Raw genomic sequence first — 13,830 nt, 5'->3', positions numbered from 1 at the left:
CAGGTTTCTTGTGAAACCGGGGAAAACCATTACATAAGCTTTTGCCATGTTAATGGAAGTGTACGGAAGTGAATGTTTATCATGCATACACGTTTTTGAGTTGTTTAGAAGGTTGAAGGAGGGTCACGAAATGACCGAAGATGCTCTGCGCCCAGGACTAACCACAACATCAAAAACAGATGACAACATCCAGAAAATTGGTAAATTCATCTGCAAACAATCATTAAATGGGTGTCTGAGCTTTCGCTGAAATATCAGGAATTAACAAAGAAAGTGCCCATCAGATTTTGCGTGAATCATTCAACATGCACAAAGTTTGCATAAAAATGGTATCAAAACTTCATACCAGTGCTAAGTAATCAAAAATGAACATTCGTGTTAATCTTTTAAAAAACATTAATTATGACCCAGAATTGTCAGACAGGGTGATTACTTGAGGGCAAAAAAAAAAGCAAAATGAGCAAATGAAAATCCATAGATGTGATGATAGTTTTTTTGACATGCATGGAATAGTCTATGTTCACCATGTCCCAGAAGGTCAGACAGTCAATAACATTATTATGTCAAGGTTCTGACTGCCCTCCGTGCACAAGTAATGAGACGAAGAGCAGATTTGTGAAAGAGTCATTCCTGGATGCTTCAACAAGGCAATGCCGTGCCAGCTCATTCCGTATCGTCCGTGGGGGTGCTCCTAGCAGAATACGGATGACATCCTCACGTTGGACCACCCACTGCACTCACCCAACCTGCCCCTTCCGGCTCTTGTTTATTTCCAAAGGTCAAATCGAAGCTTAAGGGGACAAGATATGACAGTGTGGAAGCAATGAGAGCAAAAGCGATGGATGTTCTTAAGCTGGCAGAAGCAGACTTGCTTTGGACTACGAGAGATTCGTATGGAGCGTTGTGGGGATTTGCAGGGAAAGGACATGGAAGGCAAGGAACTTACTAATGCACTTGGTGATCAATAAAATGTTTTGCAGCACCAGTCTGGTTATTTAATTGCCACACTCGCATTTGTCCATTACGCATATTTCAAAGAGGCATTCCATAAAGTGATTAGGTAGAGTTGATGAATGCATTGCAGAAAATAGAGATGGATTGGAGGGATAGTCGACTAATCCGCAACTTATAAATGTCTCAGACTGATTCCAAGTGTCATGGTTACTACTCTAAACAAGCAAGCAGTTCAACAGAGACGAGCATGTATTATTAAGTTTATCAAATGGGAGCTAACACCATTACCATCACTGGAATATTTTAAATTACCCAAAACAATTCACAAGATCGAAATTTTATGGCATCTTCAATTTTGTAACAAAAAGATTCTGGGTTGATTGACTGAACTTTTTGAGAAGTTTCAAAAGGATTTGTTATGGCATGCAACCAAGGGAGTTGAATCTATTCCTGGGATAGGTCACAATGTGAGCACACACAATTGACTCAGAAGAAGACTCCACTCACTTCCTTGCAGGAGTCTCCGACCCGACTCAGCAGTGCTCTCCAACACATAAGACGCCAGCTTGCACTCTTTCTGAGCCGTTGACCACATCCTCAGCCTACCGTCTCGGCACAGGCAAAACAGGAACGTCTCGTTGGCAATGGGATGGATCACCATTCCCATGGCCACCTCCCCGGCACTTCCAAAATGAACTCCAAAATTTGACATCCCCAAACCACCAGAGCCGCCTCTGCTCCTGCAACAATTGCCAATGCCAGCCACATTCGTGTACATTCATGGCGAAATGAGAAACACCAGGAGGGAGCAAAAGATATGCTTTGTCCAGAAACAAAATGTGAGCCCTTTGAGAGAACCGTGGAGGTGACATTCAAAAGAAAGAATACAGGCTGATGCCTTGAGATCCAGGGGTGCCCATACCGTCACTTCTTCTTGGAATGCATACATCTTGTTGAATATAAATACTCATTAACTCAAGACAATGTTTATGCATTATTTTACACAAAATATTTCACTTGAATTCACAGCCTTACCCACTGCAGTGTTTATGCAAAACCAGTCTGTCCTCCAGATTCCCATCATCATATGATCATATTTATAACTCGTTTACAAGTATATCCCGGTTAAAGCTAGAGAGTGACAGGCATCTACATATTCTTTCAATTTTCTACAGCATATTTTCAAACCACTCACCTCAATTTATTGTATATATTATTATTATACAAAAATTCTTCCCCATCAGTTCAATATTTATATTTCCGAGACATGATAATATATATACTGTGAGAAAAATAATCATTATAATGTCTATGCATCTTTCTTCTAATTCATAGGGTTTTTGCAGGTTTTTCACACCCTCCTTCTCTTTGTGGGTGTTTCCTCCCTGTTTAGTTTTTTGCTTTTATGGATTTCTTTTGCTTTTTGCTTATGTATGGATGTACTTACAAGGCTTCCGCGGTCGTCATCCAACGAAACCCTTGCAAGGGAAAACCAGCAGCAGTAGGACAAAAGACGCAGGAGAAGAAGACCAAATTAGTTAGAATAGGAACGGGTTTCAAGAAAGGGTTGTCTTAAGCCGCAAAAGACACGATTGGAACCATTAATGCTAAAAAGACTAGGAAACCATGGATCACGGATGAGGTGATTACAAAGATGGATGAGCGGCAAAAATGGAAGAATGTAAATACAGAGTTAGGCAAAATGAAGTACAAAGAATTGAACAATAAATTGAGGCGGGCAACAAATAAAGCAAAGGAAGCATGGTGGAAGACGCAGTGCGAGGATATGCAAAGTCTGCACAGGAAGGGTTAAATCAGTGCGCTGTACAGCAAAGTTAAATCGTTATCGGGAATTAAGAAAGGAAGATCTATGCTAATAGTTAGAGATAAGGCGGATAAGGTAATAGTTGACACAGGAAAGATCCAAGAGAGATGGAAGGAATATATAGAAGAACTATATAGTAAAGAACTTAGATCAACAAAGTTAGACATTGAAAAAGAATATGACGTAGAGGAAGACAACTTAGGTCCAGGCATACTAGACAATGAGATAGAAAGGGCATTAAGGGAGATGAAACTAAGGAAGGCCGTGGGGGTGGATAACATTCCCGCGGAACTATTGAAATGTTTAGGAAAATGTGGGATGGAGAGGCTATATGGGCTGATCCGTCGTATTTATGAGGAAGGAATCTGGCCGTGTGCATCAGGTTTGGTGATGACGTGATCCTCTGGGCCATCAGTTGATCAACAACAGTTACATGGGATGTTGCAACACCTTAATGGCATGAAGGAGTATGGCTTGACAATAAATAGGAGCAAGACCAAAGGAATGAATGTTGGTGGAAATGAGGAAATAAATATTGTAATCGAAGGAGAGTCACTGGAACAAGTGGAGGTACAAATATCTGGATACGGGGGTAACAAAAATCTGGAGAAATGAAAAGGAAATTAAATTCAGGATAGCGATGGCCAAGAAAGTGTTCAACAGGGAAAGCATTATGTAGCTCTCTATCATCAAGCAAAAACATATCCTGAACCAGCAGACTAGTTACAAAAATACTCAGTTATCAACCAGAGAGGTGTTTTGATCGTGCTATTAAATGACACCAGTACTAATAAATTAAAATTATGATTCCCAAATTCACAATACACTTCCAAAATCAAGTAAACCCATTGTTTCCCCTGCTACTTATAAACGGAAGTTTGTTAACTGTTACAAAGCAAACTGTATTACGGTGTGGACGAGTTCATTGATAAAAAATTCAAAACAAGAATCTTCAGCTGCCAGTATGAGTAGTAGTGTTTATTAAATCTTAGTATCTGTGCCCATATCCTACATTGTTTCCTTTGCATCTAATTAAATCGTTCACATGCTGGTTAGTTCCACATCCTTTGACCATTTTGAACAATGAAAGATACTTTATATTATTACATTCTGGCAGACAAGCAATGCGTGGTAACACAGATAATGACATCCATATTTGAAAAAAATGTTTTTACCACGTCTGTGGCACAGGATTATTTTTCATAAGAAGGACATAGGGGATTCCGATTTACCACTTAAAGAAAATTATCTGTAATATTGTTCATTATCTCTTTGTATCTGTGCTTATATTCATATTTCCAGCATTTGGTGACCATAAAAACCCATCCAAATACTGATGAATTTTGTCTTTTGACCATTTTGAACAGTAAGTAAATAATGACAGAAGTTTTATAAAACCATTTACATAATGGTTAAAGCCACTTAATTCTAAACTGAAAAGCTTAAAGATAAATTTGGGTCAGAAAACTACTGTTGACAAAAAAAACTTACTAGACTTCCAGCTACATACTTAACCACATAGTTTGATTACAAAGTTAGTTGGAAAACAAGGCAAAAAACTGTATCCAGCTTTCTTTAATATTCATGGCAGGACTATTTCAGTTAAATTAAAATTAAAAAAATGACATCCAGTCCATCTCTAAAATTCAGATTAGCATTCATTATATTACTGCCTATTATAATACATTATGTTCTCACTAACACAAGTGGGAACAACAAAAGGTTAGAGCCCAAGTAAAACATAATATGCATTGGGTAATGTTGCAAAACACCAAAAATTCACCTCAATGCTTCCGGCATTATTCCTGACCACAATCGGTTGATAACAGACGACTGCTTGAGTTCAGCAGATGAGACCAAGCCAATGCGCGATGAGCCCATGCATAAGATGAGAACGGAACCCGTCCCATAGCCCAGGGCGAACAAGGCCTCATCGTTGGCGGAAAGCCACGAGGCAGAGGTATGAGGCAGCATTGAATCTACAGCGGCAACAAATGATAAAATATGAATAAGAATTTTTTACATTTTTCATCGACAAAATATATTACTGAAATAAATCAGAATGTATTAACATTAAAGGGATGAATATCCTTCAAGAAAGATTTCACAGATATCTTCATAAAAGATTTGACCCAGATCAAGAATCAAACTATATACTAGATGAAATTTTCCAAATAAATGTATTTGGCCACATTGGCCCACTCCCTCCTTCCGACTATTCGCACCCACCGATGCACAGCAATAATATTTTTGAATGCATGCCTGTCTTCCCAATTCCATCCTCTCCAAGTGTGTCCACCCTTATGGTGGTTAGAGAATACTATGTTTTGCGTGGCACTAGAAGCTGCTGGGGCTCAGTTGGATTAACCAGAGTGGATTCCGAGGTTTATCATGCGATCCCAGGGGTGCATTCCTCTTCACAGAACTGGAGGAGCAAGATTTAATTACCAGGCTCCAACATCTTTCTTCCGATTGGTTTCAGCAACCTTCCCTATCAACCCTGTGACTGCTCTTCCTGCATGCCTTATCCCTTTCCTCAACTCCTTCGAATATACCTTGCGAGTGAGTGAGCACGTGGACACATACACATGTTTCACTTCAAATATGACTTCTTCACAACCAAGTCAATGTGACTGCCATATTTTTAAAACACATGTGCATGTTACATCACCTAAGGGCAATCAAAATTGTTTAGCAAGCATGAGTGGGGTTAAATGATGGAGGAACTCCAATGAAAGGGCAATCATTGAGGTCCAAGCCATATAGAGTCCTTCAGGTCACTTGCAAATTATGTGAGGTCGAACTCAGTGAACCTCCATCAAGATAAAAAAAGAAAAACACTTTGGTAAAACACAAAATATAAATATTATAAGCAACTGGCCGGTAGTGAATCATCTTGTAGCCAAAAGATATTAGACTGCATAAAATCTAATCGAAGATCAAATGCTATGTGAAACAACAAATTTTGTTTTCTTAGCCATTATCTTTCTGATTAGTAATGGTGCACCATGAATTCTGAGATCATGGACACACGAACTCAAAAATAATGCTGTTTTGATTTGGCTGAATAAATAGGTAGGTATAAATAGAAGTTGCCGCCTAAACAACTTGTGTATGACGAGGGTAAAATATAAGAGAAACTTTACAATTCCACACACTTTAAATGTTCTACGAGCATAGTTTTGATGCTGTGCAACATCATCTGGTGAAACCAAGGTCGTAGAACATTTAAAGTGTGTGGAAGTTTAAAGTTTCTCTTATATTTTACCCTCGTCATGAAGGAATTGCACAATGTTAAGCCTGATGCTGTTAACTTGTACATGAATAGACTTAATGTGACCAAAAACATGTCAGAAAATACTTACTTGCAATGGCATTATTAATTACATGAAAGGTTGCAGGATCACGTGCAGCAGACTGCGATGCTTCCGAAAATATGGACGGTACGCTCATTTCCGGGTGGTGCGATGACAAATGATCCTTAAGATGTGAAAAAGCCTCAATTGGAAAATTGAACAATAATTTATTCTCAAACACAAGAGTTGCAACATGGGTTAAATGGGGAACAAATTTCTTCAACTCTACTATGGTGGGGCGTGGTCACATTCCGAGGGCACGCAATTTTAATCAACACAAATTATTTGAGACAAAAGAAATCCAAAAGTGAATGTATTCTGGGGGGAGGTCACTAAAATTGGCGAACTTTTTCATCATCCATAATCGTTATTATAAATATTAGGTGCCAGAACACCTCATCTCATTGTCTATTTCTCTTCCATTCTGGCACCATGGTTAGATTATGACTTATTCTGTGATTGCCAGTCAACCAGAACTACTCATGCCATACCAAGCTCAAGCTTCAAGCAAAGCCATCATCGAACATCTTTGCACCATTTCATATCATTATATAATACACATTCTTTTAAGCATTACAATCTTTAAATTAATCAATTCCTCTCAAAAATTCAATTTAATGGACAAAATATACATAGATGAAAATATGCAACGAACAGGAAAATAAAAACCTTTGTACCAATTTAGGTATTATGAACAATGCAATTCTAACTAAGTATAACTGCCTTACTTGGCCAAACTAACGGCTATTGAGCAGGGTGATGAGCAAACTCGAATTAAAAATTTAACCTGTGCTATACAAGGTTTGTATTAAAAGTATTGGTAACAATTTTTTCCCTGATGTGTGCGTGAAATTGGTCAAGTGTGCTCATAATTACAGATCGTATTGTCATTGATAAGATGACAGTGCACACCAACATTATTTAAAATATTGGTGATGCAAAAGATCTGAGCTACACTTGTCCCAAAGGTCTTGCCGGGTGACCAAAAGAGCAGAGCCGAGTGTCAGCTTGCGAAGACCTGCAACTACATTGCGACAATCTCCCAACCCCCTCACAGTCACGACTTGGCACCAGCAGGCTATTTCCTATTTCTACATAAAAGTGAAATCTTCCCTCCCTCAAAGCACACCACCACCATGGGACCCTAAGTGCCATCAAAGAAGCTTGCAAGTGTACCCTTACAGACCTTCCGCCTACCAGGGGGCCTTCGTGTCGTGGAAAAGCCACCAGCAGAATTATATCAACGTTCAGGGGAGGTACTTTGAAGAATTTTCAGGCAATGTAGCAAATATCTGAAACAAATCTATTTCTCCATTAACTTTTTCCAATACTTTTTACACAAACAATGAGCATACACGGAACTCGAGGAAGATTTTTCCTTCTGAGCAGCAGCATTGAGATGGACGAAGCAAGAGGGCTATGAGAGTAAGCAGATTAGGAATGGCGAAGATGGCTTTCATAGATACACCCCTGCTTGTTTAACACTCAAACTTCACAAATCCTCAAGAAGTGTACAGTTCAGAAGAGGCTACAGGCTACATGTCATTTGTTCCCAGCAAATCGAGTTCACATTCTCCGTTCGTCACTTCATTCTTCGACAGGAGAAAAGATGAGGATGATTAACGAACCTGAACAATTTATAAATAATTTCTTTAAAATAAACCTCACACAATTGATTGGTTTTCAGCAAGGAATGCATTACTTTATTTTAACTTAGGTTATATGGGAAAAATTGCTTTGCTTAACAAATATTTTGCTCTACAAGGAAGATTTGAGAACAAATTATGCACGTTTTGTGAGGTTCCACTGTATTATTAGATCAGCCAGTTTAGAAACAGAGAGGTTATGTGATGTAGACAGGGTTAGCTTAAAACTCAAGATTATTAGATGAGGTTGAAAAAATGCTAAAAGAGATATAGTTGAACAAAACTAGACAAAACAAGATCAGACATCTTACTATCAGAATCTACAGATTACTTAAAGAGTTGAGAGAAATAGAGAGGAAGAAATTCCTTGGAATTTTACAGAGCAGAAATAATTGGTCAGAGGATTTCATTTGATAAATTTTGATTCCCATCTCAAAAGAGAGTAAAATAGCACTGAGCAAGGACAGAATGAGTTTAAGTTTAATTTTACAATCAGCAATGTTTTTCTGAGAATTATCATTACAAGGTTGCATAACATTGCCATACTTGCTGTGTGGATATATCAATTGAAGAGAAAGGGCTAAAGAACACACAATGAAACCCTAATGCCAGCAGAAATGGTTTATAGAATATGATCAAAATATCTTTGTGTACTTCATGTACTTTGAGAAGATGTTTGACAAGGCAATGTTGATGGAAATGCTACAGAACATAGAGAGGAGAGTGGAGAGATGGGTGACTTAGTTGATATCTGCACATGAACCAGATGGCACAGTTAAGGGCGGCAGAGGTCAAAACAGGATGGCAGAAATAGGAAGAGCAGTGAGACAGGGTCGCCTTATATCATTGGTAATTTCTAACAGAAATCCAGAGGAAATGCTAAGGGTGGCAAATAGGAAGTGCTTGAGCTGGGAATAAAAGTGGGTGAGAGACAAAATGATTTATTCAGTTAGGTATGCAGATGGTCAAGCTATAGTTACACAGGCAATCACGGGATTGCAGATATTACTGCATACTTTGCTGAAGGTGTGTGAGAGTTTTAGGATGAAGATTCACTACATGACAACTAAAGTAGTGAGATTCTAGAGAAGTTGGAAAGTTAAGTAACAGATTAAATTTGAAGGGACTTAACTAGAGCGATTCATTTACGAGGGCAAACCCATAAGTACCCAGCCTGACCCAGAGATGGTGGTAGTTGCTTGAAAAATATCACCGCATTAGAAAGTACACAATCTATGAAGCATATGTTTCAAGTTTGAAGACGCCACATTGTTTAGTATTTGTTTGGCAGCCATCAATAGTGAACGTTTTCAGTTAATTTGTGAAAATGGAGAAAATTGGTCATCATAATATGATACACTACTTTCATTTTAAAGGCCTCAGCCCGATCAATATAAAATATAAACTGTATTCTACTCTGGGTGAGTCTGCTTCTTCATTTACAAGAGTAAAATATTGGGAAGCAGAGTTTAAACAAGGCCGTACGAGCTGTCAAGATGGGCATCGCGTTGGTCGACCAAATGAGGGGATAAATTGAGTAGCTTCAGGCGTGATGTGGTGGAAGTCGAACATAATGAATAACTGATCGTAGCACTTTTCCACTTGATAAAAATATTTTTATTTACGACCGGGTTTCGATGTATTACATCATCATCAGGTCTCATCAGTACCTGATGATGATGTAATACATCGAAACCCGGTCGTAAATAAAAATATTTTTATCAAGTGGAAAACTGCTACGATCAGTTATTCAAATGAGGGGATGACTCCAGAAACGGTGAAGAAAACCCACAAAGTGATACTGGATGATCGTCGACTCAGAGTGCGCGAGCTAGTAGGCATAGTAAGCATTTCAAAAAGTGCAGTACATCACATATTAACTGAAATTTTGTACGCGAGAAAGCTTTGTGCAAGATGGGTGCCGCGATTGCTCAGACACCAGCAAAACCAGTGTCCTGAAGATGTTTCAATTGAGTGTTTAGCAAAGTTTCACAGCAACGAAGGAGAATTTTTGTGCCATTTCATGACCCTGGATAAAACATGGGTCCATTACTTCACACCCGAGACAAAAGAACAATCAAAACAATGGATTTTAAAGGGAGAACCGCCTCCAAAGAAGGCAAATACCGTTTCATCTGCAGGCAAGGTCATGGCAATCATTTTTTGGGGTGCACGTGGGATAATTTTCATTGACCATCTTAAAAAAGGAAAAACTATCAACGGCGAGTGTTATGCAAATTTAATGCAACGTTTGAGCGAAGAAATCATGTAAAAGAGGCCGCATTTGGCTATGAAGGAAGTGTTGTTTCATCAAGACAATGCACCAGATCTCAAATCCATTGTTGCAATGGCCAAAATTCATGAATCAAAGTTTGAATTGCTACCTCATGCACCCTATTCGCCAGATTTAGCTCCCTTGGATAATTTCTGTTCGCAAACTTGAAAAAATGGCTCCTCGGTGGTCAAAGATTTTCCAACCGTGAAAAAGTGATGTCGGCAGTTAATGGCTATTTTGAGGAGCAAGAAAGTTCTTACCATAAAAAGGATATCGAACATCGCTGGGAAAAGGGTATAGGGCTTAAAGGAGATAATGTTGAAAAATAAATACATTTTTTCCAAAATTTTTGTGTTTTCTTGGTTGGGTCAGGTACTTCTAGGATTCCCCTTGCACATGGGAAGTACTTTAAAGGAAAATTGCGATTGAGTTGTGCGATTATCAGGAGAAAGACTGTGTTGGAGAAAGATGTCTTTACAGGCAAATAATTGATGACAGTAAAATGAATTATGTGCATGGATAGTAGAAAATCTGCATGCAATAAATTGACCACTGATAAATATTGAATGCATACAGCATTAAGAAATGTAAAATTTAAAATATATTTTTGGGCAGGTAATTTTGACTAAAAAAGAGCATATTCTTATTGGTCCATATAAATGGGGATTGTGTGACCTAAATTCAATTCATGAGTACATGGATAAAATGCTCCATTAAAGATAAAATTAATTTATTTTGCACACACTTTCAGCAAATCATTACAAATCATCTGTAGTTTTCCCCAAATTAAATGTGCAGTCCCAAGCATAAACGATATAGCTCCAGGCTCATCATTGCATGCACATAAAAATGAATAACGAGCCATATGACTAAATACCTTTTTGTGAATGATATCTGGATGAGGGAATGTAAGACGATGAACACTGGACACAGTGGCCACCAACAAAACAACATTGCTACCACCACCAGCCTCATGGATGCTAAGGCCTTCAAGAATAGCCGTGTCTTGGAATTTGTACCGGACATGGTTCCCGATAAGATTGATTTCCAAACTCTGCTCCACAAGTTCCAGCACATCACCTGTGATCCGCCTAGTGAAACAAAGGGTACAGTCAAATTTAAAAATAAACCAATCACATAATTATTAAGAAATTATGGCTAAATCTGTAAAAAAGTAACTAACTCAAACAATGTTATCTTTAATCAAATATTTTTATCCAACATGTACAGCGCTCTCCTTAACATACAAGAGCCTTTTTAATATTTACATAGTTAATTTTCCATCTAAATCATAAGCACTGTAGTATAGGAGGGACAAAACTTGAAGGACTTCAAACGAAAGGTAGCTTAAACTATGTAGGCAGGTGACAATCCGCTCAAACAATATGCTCATGGTTGACAAGCTTAGCAATGCAACACAAGGATGTTTTGAGGAAGCACTGTGTAGATCTAGATAATCGCCAGTGGAAAATAACACCAGAAGAGAGCTTTGGAAACCAAGTGCTGAAGATTTAATGGACAGAAATGAGGGGGTATGCAGCAGGGAAGAGGGAAACCCCTTGCGGAGCACATACAGGAAAAGAGAACTACTTGAGTGGATTGCGCACACACTGAGACATGATGGAGAAAATAAGGTTGTACTGGAACTCAATGAATTTCCAATTTATAATTTGAAACAAGACTTCTTGGATAAAAAGTTTGACAACTTTATCCTTTATTCATTCTCAAGCAGAAACTTGATATAATTTTATATCTTGTCCAATTCTACTGGACTTAACTCCTTTCAAAATTCCAAATTTTATTGCAAGGAGTATTGACTTGAATTTATTATGTTTTCTGTGATTCTCCTAGAAGTAGAAGATTTAGGGGAGGCAACCGTCAGCTGAGGTCATTAGCGCCATTAGGGATGGATGGGAAAGGTAGGAAGGGTGGAGAGAAACCTGACATCGGCATTAGCCTACTCCTAACGAATGGCGCCAAGGGGTAAAACAGTTTAACGTCCCGTCCGACGGATGGCGTACTCACTCAAAGTGCTTCCCACAAAGCACCTCAAGAGGGGAATAAGATACCACTGAAAAATATCAGCCATCTCCGGGCTTTTAACCCACGCCCTCTGGGAGGGAAGCCAGTACAGTAGCCACTGCACCTTCACAATCCCGTGTGGTTGTTGACGGGACAGCGGAAATAATAAATACTTTGAAACAATAATGAAAACTTTCACTGTGGGTAGCTGCATGTCTGGTAACTGGGAGGGAGGCGGATGGGGAGAATGGGTCGCAAGATGCTATGTGATTGTTTATTCTAACATTTAAAGGCGTGGTGCATTGGCCAACATAAAAAGATGGGCAGAGTGTACATTTAGAAGTTATACGTCATTTTTTTAAATGAAAGAAGAAGTCAGAAGATATGAAAACTAAATAAAAATTGCGGTTTAATCATTTGTACCGTTCCAACCCCCCTTTATCATTTTATTTTTATTTAATTTCAATTATGTATTCATTTTTCCTCTCTAATTTCCCCCTTGATATCCTTTGCCCACTTTTAAGACGACGTTCGACACCTGGAAAGTTTACCCAGCAGGTGATTCACCATTGCAAAGCATCACACAGATTACTCTCTTAATATTTTATCAACCGAAACTTTAAATTATACTTTGCATAATCATAACCACGCTTCTCAGCAATCGAGAGATTGCTGACAACATAACACAGTAAAAAATAAATACCAATAAATGAAGCGATTCCTCGTGTAATGTTTTGATGAATCTTTATAGCAGAATCCTCCAGCCCTTTCTGGCACCTTGATATCCTGTAGAGTACTTTGAGTACCTCCTAGAAAATATGAAGTTCTCAATTACATATTATATTTATTTTATTACCGATATATGTTTCTGCAAATATGGACAATACGATTACCTGCATTAATTATGAACTCCTTCCATTTAGAGGAATAAGTCTGGTCTGGAATGACTTCCTTAAAGCCCATCGGCATGTGATCCATCGTGTTTATTTAAAAAATGCTAATAGAATTAGTCAACATAGACCAAACAAAATTAAACTTTTTAAGTCCTACCAACTTAATTACTTCTCGCCTTCACTCCTAAGTCAATTACATTTCCGTACGTTCTCAACCCGTGTAACTAAATCACACCGGTTCTAGCGCCAAAACGCATAACGAGAGGCGCATGATATATATGAGGGATGAGAGGTACAGATGAGTTGCGTGGGACGCCTGAAAAGGTGAGATATAGACACTTAGCGCCCCAGAGGATGGTGTCAGAAAATAAAAACATAGGTTTTTTAATTGGGTTTTATTTTCCCGTGACTTTATTAGTTATTGCGTCATTGACATTCATAATTAACAATTTACTTCACTTTCAAGATTGCTCATGAGTATATGCATACACATGTTTTCGATGCCAGAGTGTAATTGATCTGATTCCTTAATTGTATAGCCAAAGTGAAAATAAGTGCAGTTTCTTCGGATGATTTCAGTGCAACCTGCTGAAACAAAAGGGCATTCCTTTAATGATAGTTTATTGTAAATATCTGCCCTGAAATATGACAATGATTCATTATGCTTGGAACAAGAGTCCTGTTCTGAAATGATTGATGCTGTTTTTTACCTTTTATTGCCCTTATTGTGATTTGTTTAATGATACAAATGTAGGATATGTCTAGAAAATATATTTATCCATGTATGATCAAATTTTGTTGGGTAAATTCATCAATATATTTCTTTTTTAAAATAAAGATCACAGTAAAACACAGAAAT

At 38.2% G+C, this 13,830-nt stretch overlaps 1 protein-coding gene across 1 annotated transcript in view; it reads right to left on the bottom strand.

The window, feature by feature from the left end:
• The window catches only part of LOC139692783 (nuclear pore complex protein Nup160 homolog), a gene marked incomplete at its 3' end in the record, with an annotated part of 58,905 nt that extends 45,711 nt beyond the window's left edge, over positions 1 to 13,194 (bottom strand). Inside the window, exons 1-6 of the mRNA XM_071591063.1 lie at positions 12,972 to 13,194; positions 12,782 to 12,887; positions 10,934 to 11,147; positions 6,145 to 6,259; positions 4,563 to 4,758; positions 1,462 to 1,694 (exon numbers count right to left, since the gene is read on the bottom strand). Coding sequence (XP_071447164.1) covers positions 1,462 to 1,694; positions 4,563 to 4,758; positions 6,145 to 6,259; positions 10,934 to 11,147; positions 12,782 to 12,887; positions 12,972 to 13,056 — 949 coding nt within the window. The remainder of the gene's footprint in view (positions 1 to 1,461; positions 1,695 to 4,562; positions 4,759 to 6,144; positions 6,260 to 10,933; positions 11,148 to 12,781; positions 12,888 to 12,971) is intronic.
• Between the last annotated feature and the right edge of the window lie 636 nt (positions 13,195 to 13,830).

The sequence above is a fragment of the Hetaerina americana genome, unplaced genomic scaffold (assembly GCF_022747635.1).
Source record: "Hetaerina americana unplaced genomic scaffold, ioHetAmer1.1.p SCAF_41, whole genome shotgun sequence".
NCBI classification, from domain to species: Eukaryota; Metazoa; Arthropoda; class Insecta; order Odonata; family Calopterygidae; genus Hetaerina; species Hetaerina americana.
The sequence above is the reverse complement of the archived record's forward strand: the minus strand, read 5'-3'. Positions and strand labels throughout refer to the sequence as shown.